The sequence below is a fragment of the Lagenorhynchus albirostris genome, chromosome 6, assembly GCF_949774975.1.
Source record: "Lagenorhynchus albirostris chromosome 6, mLagAlb1.1, whole genome shotgun sequence".
NCBI lineage: Eukaryota > Metazoa > Chordata > Mammalia > Artiodactyla > Delphinidae > Lagenorhynchus > Lagenorhynchus albirostris.
This window is the reverse complement of record NC_083100.1, coordinates 50,844,503-50,860,399: the sequence shown is the minus strand read 5'-3', so window position 1 is coordinate 50,860,399 and position 15,897 is coordinate 50,844,503. Positions and strand designations below refer to the sequence as shown.

Here is a 15,897-nt window from a genome sequence, read left to right as displayed (position 1 = left end):
GCTCTAAAGACTAATCTGATAACTCTAGAAACAAGGAACTGTGAAAGGAAGGGGTGGAGATTATAAGGTCAATTTGGAAAATATAACATTTTAGATAAGGGGGAAAATGTTGTGAAGTAAAAAGTCACAAAGAGGAGAGAAATGTGTAATTTTCTAAGGACATAACTGAAAGGACTTGATATTTGTTTTGTTATGGAAGATAAGAAGTAGGGAGGCAACAAAAATAACTGAGATTTCAAGTCTCAATGGCAAGAGGGAAACATTTTATGCTTTCCTTAATAGCTGTCAACAAAGTAGCTGGGCTTAGGCTGTTCGTCTAAGCAATATTTCTCAAACGACAGTTTACTGGAGACTTTAATATCTTTGTAGATATTTAACACAAAGATTTCCACTATCAATTTAGGAAACACTAAATATCATATCATCCTCTTAAATATTTACATTTTACATAAACATAATAAAGTTCTAGGAAATAGTGTAGTAATGTGTGTGTGTGTACATGTGTGTAAAACTATTAACTCTCATAGGCACTAATGTTGCAAGAGACAAGCACACATATGCTCCTGAAATTACTCTTATAGAGTAAGTATGTGTTATAATAAATCTCTTTGTGACAGATTAGTATCAGGTATCAGGAGGTCATTCAGGTGAAACATGTCTGAGATGGGAAGATACTGTCACTCTGGATAGAGCTGAGATCTACAAATGTAGATTTAGGAATCACCTAACAGAGAAGATAATTGAGATTATGAAAGGAGATAGTTTTGCAAGAGACTGGAGAAAGTAATGAGAGGATGTGGAAGCAACAGGCAGTCTACATTTTAAAAACTAATGAATGGAAGAAAGAGAGATTGAACAGTAACTTGATGGAGTACAAAACTTAAGGGAAAATTATTTTAGAATGAGCTCTTCAAGTTACTCAATAAGTTATGGAGATGTCACCTAAACGTTCTAGTCTAAGACAAGTCTTAAACATGGCATTCCAGATCCTTCCCTTGGCATCTGAATCTTTAAGGGAAAATTCAGAACTAATACTCCACCTGGAAGTCCTAAGGCCATTGTCTCCTCAGAGTTAAACTCACAGCTCTAAGGTGGCCTTAAATGTTCTAATGTTTACACTCGGAGGTAGAACACCTCAGGATAACATACTAATAGGCATAACCATTAGTTTTCTGAGTAATGCTAGGCATTCTGGGGTCTGGCAGCAGAGGAGGAGGAAAGAAAAGAGCAGAGAGTGGGAAGGAGCAACAATCATATTTTTATCTAGACATTTATGAGAGAAACAAGTTAAACAATTAGATGTAAGCTAGAGTCCTTCACCAGCGCAGCGTTGACATAGACTCCATTAAATGGGGCTAAATTCCCAACTGCGCTAATAAGAGAGAGGAAAACAATGTGTTGGTAGGTAAGAAGAAGGATTAAGCAGAACAAATTATCCTGATGATATACATCGATGAAAATTATTCAACTTTAACAATTCAACTTCCACATGAGTTTGTCTAAAAACTGGTATACAGAATTAATAAGAATTTTTATATAAAGTTTAGGTAAATGGTTATTTAGTAACAACAGCTGTTTAGAATGTAGTCAGAATGTAGTCAGAAAGTGTTTTCCATTGTTTAAATAAGCAAATATCAAGAAATAATGAATCTAGTCTAGAAATGGAATGTATTTTAAACAAATTGTGTCTTTACCACCCTGTACCACAAACCAAATATCTTTTTTTTTAATTTTATAAATATTTGATTCTTAAGACAGAGAAAATAGCCTTATAAGGGCACTGTATTGTTTGCCTAATAGAATGTGGGATTTATTTTCCCTCTAAAAAATAGATTCTTAGTATAATATTTTAGAAAAACTATCACAATAAAGAAAAATACTTTTAAATAACAAAACATGGGAGTTTTATGGCACTCAAGAATGACCTTAAATACATTACAATAAAACACCATCAAAACAGTAAATTTCAAGCATTTTGAGTATTAGGATATTTACCGAAAGTAAAGCCTGAGAAAAAAAGATTAATAAGGTGGCAACTGTCAAATTATATTTTAATCATTTCTATTAATGAATTCATAATGAAGTCACAGTGAAAGTTAGTTCTAGTCTTACACAATCTAGAAGCCACATCCTTCAGTATCTGCAAGGGTCTTTCCGCTACCTTGGAAAATGCAGTTTATATTATGGTAGAAACAAATCTCTTCTGTTTAGAAACACTTTCAAGTAACTGCCTGAACTTTACCTTTCTATTCCCTCCTCTTTACTTCTTCTAGAGACAGTATTTTATATCCTAAAATTCCTAGTAAGGGCCTCATATGTGCCATGTCAAACCTATGTTTGTGGGCTTCCCTGGTGGTGCAGTGGTTGAGAGTGCGCCTGCCGATGCAGGGGACACGGGTTCGTGCCCCGGTCCGGGAAGATCCCACATGCCGCGAAGCGGCTGGGCCCGTGAGCCATGGCCGCTGAGCCTGCGCGTCTGGAGCCTGTGCTCCGCAGCGGGAGAGGCCACAACAGTTGAGAGGCCCGCATACCGCAAACAAACAAACAAAAAACCTATGTTTGTAAAGTCCTCACAGTAAATCATACGGCTCAGAGGACACATAGTAATTACTTTTGCTCATTTTTTTTCCTTGCTTCACCTCCAGAAAAGAAAATTTTCATGTATATCGTGTGTATTAAATAATTCTGAGTAGCTAAAAAATTTTTAAATGATTCAGGTGAATTTGTTGGCAAGTGAGAATGTGTTATACCCCAAGGAATGATTGTATAGCTGCCCTGACATACACATTAAGGTCTCCTAACAGTATTTGTTAGGAAGGTGCAATCTGTAATAGAAGCCACACTTAACTGCTTGTTCTTAATGTCAGTACTCTTCAATGTTTCTTCCTCTGACTTGCTGTGACCCCTTGAGCCTCAATTTCTTTCTTCACCTATGAAATAGGGATCTATATAGTTTTCATTCTATTTCATAAGGATATCATGTGAACAGGTAGTATAACATGTAAAAATAATTTTTTAAACCCTTGATATGGGATTCTACACAAGCATAAGCCATCATTATTCAATATGGAGTTATTTGTAGATTGAAGAGTCTACATTTCACTAAGCATGAATTTAAGGGCAATGCTTCTTTTAAAAAAGCAAAAGAGTTGGGTAAAATGCTGCCAAACTTGTGTGTACAGTGATACCTGGGTGTGATAATCCACACATAGCTCCCATCTGTTATTTCTTAATTTGCCCTCAGCTGTTTCAATAATGTGACTTTGTTCATCACTTCTCAATCTTTTCAAAATATTTCTTTTCCTTTTTTTAAACTCACACCATCACAGTTATGTAATAGAACATTAACTATTCTCTCAACTAGGCAACATTTTTTTTGCCTAAGCTTCTCTAAGAGTAGATAAAAAATGTTAACTATGGAGAAATTTCTTGGGGTCAGACTATATTCTAGGTAACATAAGAAAAGAAGTAATTAAAGGATGAAAACAAGACTACCCAAAAACAAAATGAATTTCAGAAAAATAAAGGAGACATTTTCTGAAAAAATTTAGGGGAACAAAAATGTGTACTTTGAAACATTAATTTCTGGAGATACTAATAAGCATTATTAGTATAAGCATTATATAGAAATAGAATATGATTTGGGAAATACTGGAGTAAACAATCTTATTTTACTGCACGAATTCTAATATTCTTTGTAAATCTCTAAGAGGAGAATGAGTATGACAGGCAGTATTTTCCAAACTTATTTGATGTTTTGTTCAGAGTATCTTGGGGGGATAGTGCCCTATGATGAAAAAGCATTTTGGAAATACCGAGCTCAGGAGTTTGGTTCATCAGGTTTGTCGGTTTTAACAACAGACCAGATGGGTGCCAGCACATATTTACAAAATAAATGCAGTATGGCCCTTGACTCGCTAGCCCTAACCAAACTTTCAGCTACACATCTTTTCCACACACAGAAGCTCAGCTCTATGCTGGCCATTCAGGAGTTCTCCCTATTGGCAAAACTCTCCCAAACACTTATGAACTTTTATATTCCCATGTCTTTGCTTATGCCATGCCATCTTTTTGATGTCCTTTCTTTCTGCTACTTGCCTGTCAAAAGCCTAGGCACCCTTCAATGTTCATTCTCAATTGTTCCTCCCTCTTATGTCATTGTCTTTCATGTGTGCTTCTCTTTAAGGCAGTAGCTCTCAAACTTGGCTATACATTAGAAATACCTAGAGAGTTTTAAAAAAACACTGATTCCTGAGTCTCATCCAGCAATTTTGATATAATAGGTCTGAGATACAACCCTGGTATTGGGATTTTCAATTCCCCAGTGATTGTAAGACAGCCAATGCTGAGAACAATTGCTCTGGAGTCCATGGTAATTTGTCTCTGTACTTTATAGACCTACATCCTAAAAAAGGGTTTCAGATTTTTTAGAGGAGAAACTTAGCCCTCTTCATAGGCACAGATTCCCTGTACCCATAGACATTTTTGAATGAAAAAAGAAAGTACTGTATGATCTCACCTATATGTGGAATCTAAAACAAAACAAAGCAAAAAACAAGCTCATAGATACGGAGCACAGACTGGTGATTGCCAGAGGTGGGAGAGTAAGGGGAGGTGATATACTGCTTCACATAGAATATGTTTTACCTGTTTATTAAATTAACAAAATTCATTTCACCTGAAAAAAATTATTGGGCTTACATTTCCAATGTTGATCCTAATTTTATTAAAAGGTTTTCCAAACTACTCTACTTTTCCATTCCTATTTTATGTAAATTATATCATTAAGGAAAGTGGCTCCCAATCTAGCTGTCAATCAGCATAGAACAGGGAGCATGAAGAAATAATCAAAGCTTTCTACTCCCAGACCTACTGAAGCAGAATCCCTGAGGTTAATTTCAGAAGTTTGTTTTGTTTTGTTTTAGTTTGGTGTAGTTTAGTTTAGTTCAGTTTAGTTCTGTAAGCTGCAATTCTAATGTCAGTAGCAAACATTCATTTTGTGAATCAATAACTTAAAAGAGAAATTTTGTAATTTGTGCTTTTATGAAAACATTTACTCATTATGGTAGTGTTTGGGAGGGTTCAGTAATAGAAAACAATACCATAAATCTATCCTATAAAAATAAATCATTTTTAAAAGATAATAATCATAAATCCCTAGAGAATACACATTATGGATGAGACGAATATTATTCAAATGCATAAGAAAGTATTATTTTATTTTACTATTTACAAGGCCTTCTTTCCATGTCTTAGTTTTAATGGCATTGCAATCGAATTGCCAAAAATTATATACTTAACTATAGTCAGCTTTTATTAAAACAACTAATTTTCTCAAGTCTGTTAGCATGACACTTGGTAAAATCAATTCTCCAAGAGGAGTCAGGAAAGTATAGGTCATTATGTGTGTAATAGCTCATGTTTTAGGCAATTAGGGGAAACTTTTTTAACTTTAAACTTTTTTAAACTTTTTAAACCAGGAATCTCAGGCATGCTATACCCCTGGAGTCAGGTAAGGCACATTTGACCCATCAGCCACCGAAGGGTCAACTAGACTTCACTATTCTGTTAATATATATTTTTTCCTATTCTCCCTGGTCACTCAGATAACTTTAACAGCATGAAAGAAAAATTCAAATTATTGCTGTATCTTCAATGGCTGAATGAACTATGGCTGGACTGAAGGAAAGAAGAATCAGAAAGAGCATAAGAGCTTTCGGAGAGCATTAATTGTATTAATTAATGTGTTTCCTTTTATTAATGCCCTCCCCCACCAATTCTGGGCTTGGTCTTATAACTTTCTGATTTTTCCAATGAGAAGTAGCAACTTGACTCAATCAGAGACTTGAAAAAGTGTGAGTTTATCCTTCTTTTCATGAATTCCTTTTATTACCGTGAGAACATGTCCAGTCTAGCCTGCTGGAGGGATAAGAGGTACACGTGGAGGAAACCCAAGTTGTATAACCAAGGTCCTCCTAGACGAGGCAGCTCACAGCAGACCCACCATCTGGCCACAGATGCATGAGAAAGCTTCATTGAGATCAACCGACTTTGGCACAGATCACAGAACCACCCAGCTAATCTATAGACTCATGTCATTTTAAGTCGCTATGCTTTAGGGAGATTTAAAAACAGTGATAGCTGACACAATTGTCTTCAGTGTTTGAAAGGCTGTCCTGTGAAAGAGAACATTTGGATCCTTCTTGTGCCAGTTCTACTAAGAGAGAAAAAGTTGTATTGATAGGAAGACAGATTTCTACTTGAGAAAGTACTTTCTAACAAGTCATAGTTGTTCAAAGATATCAGCATTGAATTCCCTGATTCTAGGATAATTCAAGTTGGGGCTAAAATGCATGCATTTTATTCATTCAACAATTATATATTTCTTCACCTATGCCTTTAATGCTACAAAATTATATACAGATTATCAGTATAAGTATGTTGTGGAGTATATTGGTTTTCTCATTCTTTAACTGGTATTAGAAACAAGAGCCAAGTACCCACTCCTCTAGTAATCCTCTTGGATGTAGATGCCAGAATTTTCATCCAAGATTTATTGGCCATCATTCACCCTGAAAATGGAGAGATGACCACTATGTGGACCTAAGGAAACAAATTATTCATTCTATCATTCATTCGTTTTAAGGGTCACCAGCTAACAGGCTTCAGTTGGATTTTGTTCAGTCTATCAGTGTTTTTAAAAATGTGAAACCAAATGTTTTGTGTTTTCCATCTATCACAGTTCCCAGCACTTCCTGTTTCAAACATTTACAGTACTGACCTGGTCCCTTTAGGTATTTAAGTTTAAAGACTTGGTAAGTTCTTATGACTCACATTCTACCAAAAGTTATAGGAAATACAGAGATTCAATATGGATTCCAGCCTTAGGAATCCTACAGTATTGGAGGAGAGTTGATCCCCTTAAGTAATTATAACAGACTGGAGTGAAACGTGCATTAAAAGAGATGCAGATAAAATGACATGGGATCTCAGAATTAGAAACAATTGGATGCAGCTGGACTGAGAAGCCAATGCTTAATTAGTGGGCACAGAAATTACAGAGTCTCTTTTTCTATTAGTTGTTTCTCAAAGACACCATCACTGGAATGGTTATAAGCATTTGAAATCTTCCTTACAGATCTCCAACGGACAGGTGGTCCAGATTATCACATCCCTAATTTCATCCAAATTTTAATTTAATGATACAATTTAAAAGTGACTTGACCTACTACAATTTTCTTTTCCTTCTTTAATTAGGACTCAGAAAATCGCCACATTTGTATGTTAAAGATACAACCCTACTGTTCTTCATTACCACAGGTCTTCAAACAATTTGTTCCAAGCTCTTTGATCCTTAAAAATGTCAAATTAAATATTAATATTTTTAAATCTGAAGCGATGATTTTCATAATAAAAGCCCATGACTTTCAATGCCTAAAAACAATTTGTTAATGAGTATATAATTAATATTTAAATATTTGTTTTGATGTAATAACACTTCTAAAAATAACATCCTAAGATCCTAAAAGCTAGAGTCACCAAAACACCAAAAATGGACACAAATTTGACTCAGAATTTACAGTTCTCCATAACAAAAAATATGACTCTAATGGAGCAGGCTTGGGATGTTACAAAGGTAACTCTGGAAGCTTTATCATCTGTTCCTTCAAATGCACTGTGAATTGCCCCCTACACTTCCAGCAGCTCCAATTCAGGAAACGTTGGATTTCTCTCAATTAGAGATCAGGTCCAAGTAGCCTTAATCAAATACATAAACAAACTGAAGCTTTCCCATGAGAACGATCAAAATTATGTCATGTTGAGTCACAGAACCAAAGAGACTAGGTTTATAAATACTGCAGACTTCTTTAAGCTTATTCTCTATAAACCTACAGGTCATCTTTAAACTTACTATTATTTTTTCATTGCTATTATTATTATTTTTCATTGTTTTTTACCTAAAACTATAGGTAACAGGCTGATTATTCCAAATATTAAATTTTCCAGATGGTATAAAGCCGTTAAAATTATCCCCACTAGATCATTTTACCTGCATAATCTTGATTTTCCTCAATTCAAACATTTCAGATCTTTGAAAAGCAGTTTCTAATCATACCGATGTCCTAGATGAATGCAAACAGCACCAAGAACCTCTAGCTTAGAAAACAAAATTTGCATAGCTCCTGAGTGAGAGATGCTTTCCCATGTTTTAATCTATTCCTTTTTCCTGGATCCATACCCCAAATTATTATGAATTTAATACTTCCTCATGAACTTGCCCTGAAGAATATATGCTTGTACCTTGTCTAAAAATATGCTAAGATTTTGATGAATAGTAGCTCTTGGTATTGTTACCACCTACTGCTGTTGCTGCCACTAGTGATGATAAGTTTATTGGACATAATTGAAATTTTTGTAAACTGTGGGTGAAATAATATCAGAAGGACTGAATTACTTCCTGACTTTAAAATGTATGACAAATTACAGTTTATCTATTTGTGATGACCATTTAAAAGTTAGAGCTGGGCTTCCCTGGTGGTGCAGTGGTTGAGAGTCTGCCTGCCGATGCAGGGGACATGGGTTCGTGCCCCGGTCCGGGAAGATCCCACATGCCGCGGAGCGGCTAGGCCCGTGAGCCATGGCCGTTGAGCCTGCGCGTCCGGAGCCTGTGCTCCACAACAGAAGAGGCCACAACAGTGAGAGGCCCGCGTACCGCAAAAAAAAAAAAAAAAAATTAGAGCTACTTTTATCTCAACTGGGGTAAAAAAAGGCACCACAATGTCTGACAGTTTTTTCCTTGATAAACATTTCCTGTCTTACATTCAAATGTATTTGTTGTTTTACCCTGATCTTTGTAATTTATTTTAAAGATCAATTGTGTCTATTCCTTCCCTATAAGTCATACAACGACCTTTGACCAGCAGAAATATCTTGACCTAGACAACTAAAAGATTAATTTGTAATGAACATGTCTGTTATAAAATATATTTGTTCTTCTATTAATTAGCATTGTGTCTGATAATGTCATAGACTTTAAATTCATATCACTATGTCTATTTTCCAGAAGTTTTTTTTTTTTTAACATCTTTATTGGAGTAAAATTGCTTTACAATGGTGTGTTAGTTTCTCCTTTATAACAAAGTGAATCAGTTATACATATACATATATCCCCATATCTCTTCCCTCTTGCGTCTCCCTCCCTCCCACCTCCAGAAGTATTTTTCACTTTCATAGCAAGTGGAAATAACTTAACTGTTAATTATTTTGTTCTATCACTCAATTGTCACTTACATAAAAATTATCATTTAAAAAAAACCCTGAAACTAAATTTCCAGTATATAACTATGTAGCCATTGCAAGTCAATTCATTTTCCTTTTTCTCTATTTTTTTAAATAAATGAATTCACAATCTCCTAGAAACAAAAATTGGTAAAATATTTTCATAAATATAGAGTTATATTTTGGATTTGACTTACATAGAGCTTTTTCTTATGAGGAAATACATTTCATAAAAGAAAAGGTATTTAATATACCCTACTACTTTCACAGTTCACACTTTTTTTTCCATGTAATTACTTTTCACTTTGATGACTTTATACTAAATACATTTCTCTCTAAAGTACACATTTTTTTGTGAGAAGGTGTTAAAAAGAGACAAAGCACAGAATGTCATAAATACTTAAATATTTATGAGACAAAAATGCCAATGTCCTATAATGTATTACAACTTGTTTAAATTTTGAAGTGATTCTGCATTTTATATTATTTGTTCACGTTTTCTATTGTTCCCAAAACACTGAAGGAAATGGGTCTGAAACATGGAATAATTAACACCTAGAAAACTACTGTAAATTGGCAAAGCAGTCAGGTGCTCCATCTTATTACTGTCTAAAAATCAGTAATATTACTGATTCCTTATTACTGTCTAAAAATCAGAAATGTGGTGTCATCCCTGCATATTAGCAACTTCTGATCTAGCTTTGACACTGATGTTAATACACTGAGCATAAAGTGGGACTAAATAAAAATGATTACAGTCCAAAAGGTATATGATTTTAAATATGTAACAGATATTTTATGCTATTCCTCTATAAAGAATAGATCACAACCTAGAAATTAGAATTCAGACCCAGCAATAGGGTACTAACCATCCCCAGTAGGTCCACAAACAAACAAAATTAGGACCGCTTTTCTTTTCCTAGGCATCTCACTGCTTTCTACATCTTCATGTGAAGAGAATATGCTTGCCAAAAATACACTCAGAATTCCTCTGCTAACAGACACTTGTAAAAATAAAACTTTGAAAAGACATAAAGAGAAGAAACAGCATGTTCTAAATGCTATGAAGAACCCAACATGATTTTCATTGGTCTTGGGCCCTGGCAGCCATTTGACTTGTACTTTACTGTCTCAGCTCCTGGATGCGTAGACCGGTTCTCAATTCTAGGGCTGACGAAGAACTATTTGTATGATTTCATTTGTAGCTTTTTAGTGCTACTTCTAATGAGAAGTCACCCCAAAAATAACTTATCCACTTTTGAATTCTGAAAGAGTTTCAAAAGGTTGTTGGTTCTAAAAAATACTAAATAAGTCTTAACATGTAATAAGAGTTTCAATTTATTTTTTAATTCATTTTTGTACCTACTTTCAGAAAGAATTTAAAGCAACAAACAGAAAAAGAAAAGATGCACATACAATAGAATATGATAAAATAAAATATCAAATCAAGTGGGAGGAGATAATTACAACAAAAACCCAGACTTAAACACTAAACACTTCATGGCAGTGAAATTCAGATAAGAATTATTTTCACTGATGCAATTTTATTAGGAGAAACAGATTTTTCGTGTATCAAAGTCTAAGATTGATTCATCCCCTGGGAATATAGAAAGTTCACTAAGCAATATGAGTATGCAATAAGATGGAAGTGTCTTCAGCAATTGTTTTACTGAAGTTACATAAAGGTACTTCATCTGAAATGTGCTGTAAATTGATGAATCTTTTTATATAAAGAGATTATGATTACTAGAGATAAAACTCTGTAGTAATACAGAAAAAAGTTTTTAAAGGTCTAAAGAATGTGTGTATCTGAGGGCTCTCATATCGTGTTGATTCATATCTTGGATTTTAAAGATCTATGCAATTTTATTTTCTAAGTGCTGAGGAACAAACTCAGTGTTGTTGATGGAAAACACATTAATACATGTTTTGTAACAGTGTTTCCTTCCTAGAAAATTACAATATAAAGCCTAAAGTGTTTCTCTTGAGTAAAGGGAGAACCATCTCTTCTTGGTACAAGTCTGAGCTACAAGAACATCTGCAGGCAGAACCACAAAATATGTCTGAGATGCATCATATATATATGCTCAGGACTGAATAGTCTCATTGATCCCAAAGTAACATGTGAAATGCATGAAAGAGATCATATATACTCCCGCCTCGGCCATAAAAGAAACTCTGCCTTTGTTCCTTGCTTCACAGATCTGACATGAAAATGTATATCTAAAATTTCCATGATAGACTTTTAAAATATAGATTTAATAACCTAACTATGTGAAATGATTTGAGAATCAGCACTGTAGGAGAAACATTCTTAGAGACAGTTTCTTAATAGCACGTAAGATTCCTCCCAGACTTCCCAATAGCATATCGCAATGGAATTTCAGTATTCATCATCTCCTCTAAAAATCTCTCAAATTTTTTACACCTGATGGATGACTTTTACTATCTGAAATTTAGGGAGATCATGTTGATGAAAAATTGATATTAATTCAGTCTCAAAAATTAAATTTAAAAAATCTTGCTCTTATCTTTCTCAATTCACTCAGTACCAGATTAGTCTGAAATCTGTCTTTTCCATTATAATTTCCCACAATGCTGTTATCTCTTTTTTGGCACCCATGATCGGCCTGTGCCATGGTTACTTAGATATATACTAGATGATCTGCCTTGTGAGGGTCAGTAAGGTTTGTTTCTTGTTATCATGTCTGGCCTCCCCAGTGCCATATCCCAGATTATGGACAGGTCTACTCAACCAGAGAATGCCAGGTGAATTGAATTAAAGCTGTGGGTTCAAGTCCAGAAGAAAGTAGCATGTATATAGAAATTTGAATGGTGTCAATATGTCAGATGTTCCTAAAATAAATTCTGGGCTGATCTCTCTTAAAGACTAAAATTTTAAATGAATTATTTATAAAAAGCAAAGATACTTCACAAATTTTCTGTTAAACTTGTAAACTAGCACATATGAAACATTCTAGCACAGATTCGCTTACCATGTGGATTGAGAAACAGTGTGCAAAGCCCTTAGGAAGCGGGTTGTACACAAGTACATACTGAGAAGGAAAGGTCTGGTACATGGGTCTCTGACCAGAAAGGGCAGGCCTAGAAGGATGTCTCAGTGTGAAAGGCTGGACAGCCCAGGAAGAGCCCAAGAGGACAAGGGAGCTGCGAAAGGAGGCTGACAAAGAAAATGAAGTGAGACATGGGATATGGGCCAAAGATGCCAACGCCAAGCTTAAACCACTTCCCAGCTTGCCCCAAAGCACAACTAGCTATTAGAAAGCCCATTACTAAAGAACAGCCTAAAACTTTCTCTGAGGAATTACATCTAGTCATTTGGATCGTTTAAGATACTCTCTACCTCCCTTTTCCTTCATCACAATCACATCCTGATTAAAGCAAAGTCAGCTGTCAACATGCCAGTTGACCAATCAGTCCCACCCTACATCTAGCCTTAATCTGTTTTCAGCCAGGGACCCATTTCAACACTTACTTGAAATAATTGCCTGGGTGAAAGTATGTCCTCTTTGGTAGCTGTGTTTTCTCTTCTAGGTCATCAGGATCATAAAGCAATCATTTGAATTTACCAAATTTTATTCTAATTATCTGGACAAAGAATCCCACCTTCCACAAAGGATCTGCTCTTTATATGAAAAATAACAGAAGCACAGTCGAATTGCAATTCCCCTGCGAGTGGCACCTTAGCATATAATTTATCAGGAGGAGACAAGGATTTGGCATAAACCAATGAAAGATCACCTGCCACAAATCACAACAGCTCCACAATGGAGTAATACACTAAAGTTGATGGCTAAGTGGATCTGATTTTATCCAACATAACCTTGCCCTCCTGAACTTCTGAAGGTGCCCTCTTCAAGCGATGCCTCAGTGCGGTTGAGTTTAGAATTATCTGTGCAACTCTCATACCTCTTTGAAGTCACACATGCACTTGAGAGAAAATAGAAGTGAATTATGTAGGGACTGGAAGAACTTTTCCAGTTCCTGCCATAAGAAATATGGCAGGCGAATACACATTTGCGGCGGGGGGGGGGTCATTTTGGATTTTTGGTTAAATTTACAAATGCATATATAAGTAGACACATTATATGAAATCCATAACATAGATTTAAAAATATTTATCTTCAAAAGGTTTTAAAACAGATTTGGGCTAACATTTTGTTTTAAGCATTGCAAGAGTATATTATTTTCTACTAATAATATTGTTGTAATGCTTAATCAATACATAAAATTGAAACATTTTATATAACTATACTCCTTGAGGCCCACTCTTATTCATTATTTAACAACGATGGAATGTCAGGAATTCCACCCATAAACTTCTATCATCCTGTTGTTAATTCAAGATCAACAACCAGTGGCTGCAAATTGACTTTAACATTTAGTATTGTTAACATGTAGTATCTTTGCTATATTTAAGATATTACCTGGGGGGAAACACAAATTTATTATACAATTAACTTTTTAAACTTGTCGTTTTAAGAGGCAGAAATTGTTTGTGTTCATTTTCTAGCTACTTTAAAATTCTTAATTCCCAATTCTGGATTCTAAAGCACATAACAGGTAACTAAAGAATCAAGAGTTATAGAGTCAATGAAGAAATTGCTGCTGTCTTAGAAAAAGAGTGTCTCTCCCCTCAAAATAAAACCTTAGCCCAATCCATTATACTAGATCTACATTCTGCCTGGCCCAAGATTCCACCCCAGTGTAAAATATCTCCTATTGCCCTACTGTTTCTTTAACTGCTATACAGATACTCCTGAACTAGCTGTAAGATGTACACACTCTAGTATAATAGCCATCAAGTTCAAATTTGTCTCCCCATATATTACTTCAAAAAAGTGTAGCATTCACAGCAGTGAAATACTACTTCTGAGCGAAATCAGTTGAAAGAACCAAGCACAACATTTCCCATTTACAGGGCTATGCAACCACTAGAAACAGAGAGGGATTGCATAATGTTTCAGAAGTTTTTCCAGTGCTATGTCATTCATGTGCATAAAAAGCTAATGCAATGCATTTCTAAAATACATTTTGAAGAATTAATAAAAGCTTGGGCATAGGGTTTCAGAAAATAGAAAATAAAAGGACTCCTTCAGTATGCATTAAATTAAACTTTAGGCACACTCTTTATTGCTTTGCCGTAGTTTAGTGCCAGAATTCCCAAGTTAAGTATGAAAAAGAGAAATTACTTTTCCTGATAGCCCTGGAGCCACCTAGGATGTAGCATGACTTACCTAAAGATGGGTCTTTGGAGATGTTTCCTCCTGATTGTGACATGGTCATCCATTTAAAGGTGAAAGTTTAACTTGTTCCTGGAAACCACTCCAGAAATCCAGGGAGGGAATGTGGAAGCTTATCCTGATCTATTGTGCTGCAAGGAGCCCAGAAGGAAAAAGTAGTTTTCTCTTTCTCTTTTTGGGTGCTCGAGAAAACTTCCCTGCTCTCTGCCAGCTGAGCAGTGTGTCCATAGAGGCCACATAAGACAGGCACGTTGGGGCACTCCCCCACAGAGCAGGGTGTGCAAAAACACCGAGTCACGTTGACATGGACAAGAGGAGTGCACAGGACCCTCAGAAACAGAACAAAACAAACAGAAACCTTCCTACCCCCGTGGCACCCAGGTAGGAGCTCACTAGGTTATTGCAGCCATGAGAGCACTCCTTCCACATGCTGGTCAAGCTCGGAAAAGCTAAGTCCCTCCCTGTCTTTATAACAGCCCGTTCTGAGGCTCAACTTTTTTCTTCAAAATAAAAGTTGTACAGCTGGTTCAGCAGTCCCATGTGAGTACCCTCTGAAAATTTGTTCTGTTAAAATAAGAACTGTATACAAATTAATGAAGAAAGATGGACTCAGGCTGCATGGCTGGCTTTGATTCAAGAGATTATAATTATTTTACAATCTTGCTTTTATTCTTGCTGGATGAAGTGTGGAGACGACTCAACGTTTTTGGCACTCATAACCTAATAACCTACACTTGGCTGAAGTCGAAGATGCCATTTCAACTGATAGAAACCCCTGTGAAGCTAGCCGGAGCTACAAAAGTTAGAAAAACAAAAATTTCTTAATTCCATCAGTGACATTGTACCCAGATATCTGTACCCAAGTGTAGCTTTCCAACTAAGAGGGGAAACTGCAAAAAAGATATGGAAACACACACACACATAAACACAATTTTTTAAGTCCCCCAAAACTCCCTGGGAACCTAAGGTTTTTATATTATACAATCAAATTTTAATTTATGAAAATAAAAAGAAAGAAAAGTAGATATAAGAAGTTGTGAACAGCTGAAAATAAATTACATTAAAAATTGTTTTACTTGGAAGACTGAGACTCACACTGCAGGGACTTTTGTTCAAGTTACAGATAAGGCGAATCCCCATATTTTAATATAACTTATTTTGGAGACATTCCTGCATCTAAATCACTAAAAAAATTTCTACTCAATCGATAATGTCATGAGATTCCAGGCCAGAGGTATGTTATGTAATAAAATAAACCATCTCAAAGCATGATTAAAATGTTTTAAAAATATACATGTAATAAAAGGTGAAAAAACTGAGAGACACACATGCTTTAGTTGAATAATCCATACAA

At 35.4% G+C, this 15,897-nt stretch overlaps 1 protein-coding gene across 10 annotated transcripts in view; it reads right to left on the bottom strand.

Moving 5' to 3' along the window:
* PDE1A (phosphodiesterase 1A) overlaps window positions 1-14,938 on the bottom strand; it is a 288,873-nt gene extending 273,935 nt beyond the window's left edge. For all 10 annotated transcript variants that reach the window (XM_060152508.1, XM_060152509.1, XM_060152505.1 and 7 more), the window contains exon 1: window positions 14,538-14,938. In XM_060152508.1, coding sequence (XP_060008491.1) covers window positions 14,538-14,590 — 53 coding nt within the window. In that variant the 5' untranslated portion in view covers window positions 14,591-14,938. The remainder of the gene's footprint in view (window positions 1-14,537) is intronic.
* Between the last annotated feature and the right edge of the window lie 959 nt (window positions 14,939-15,897).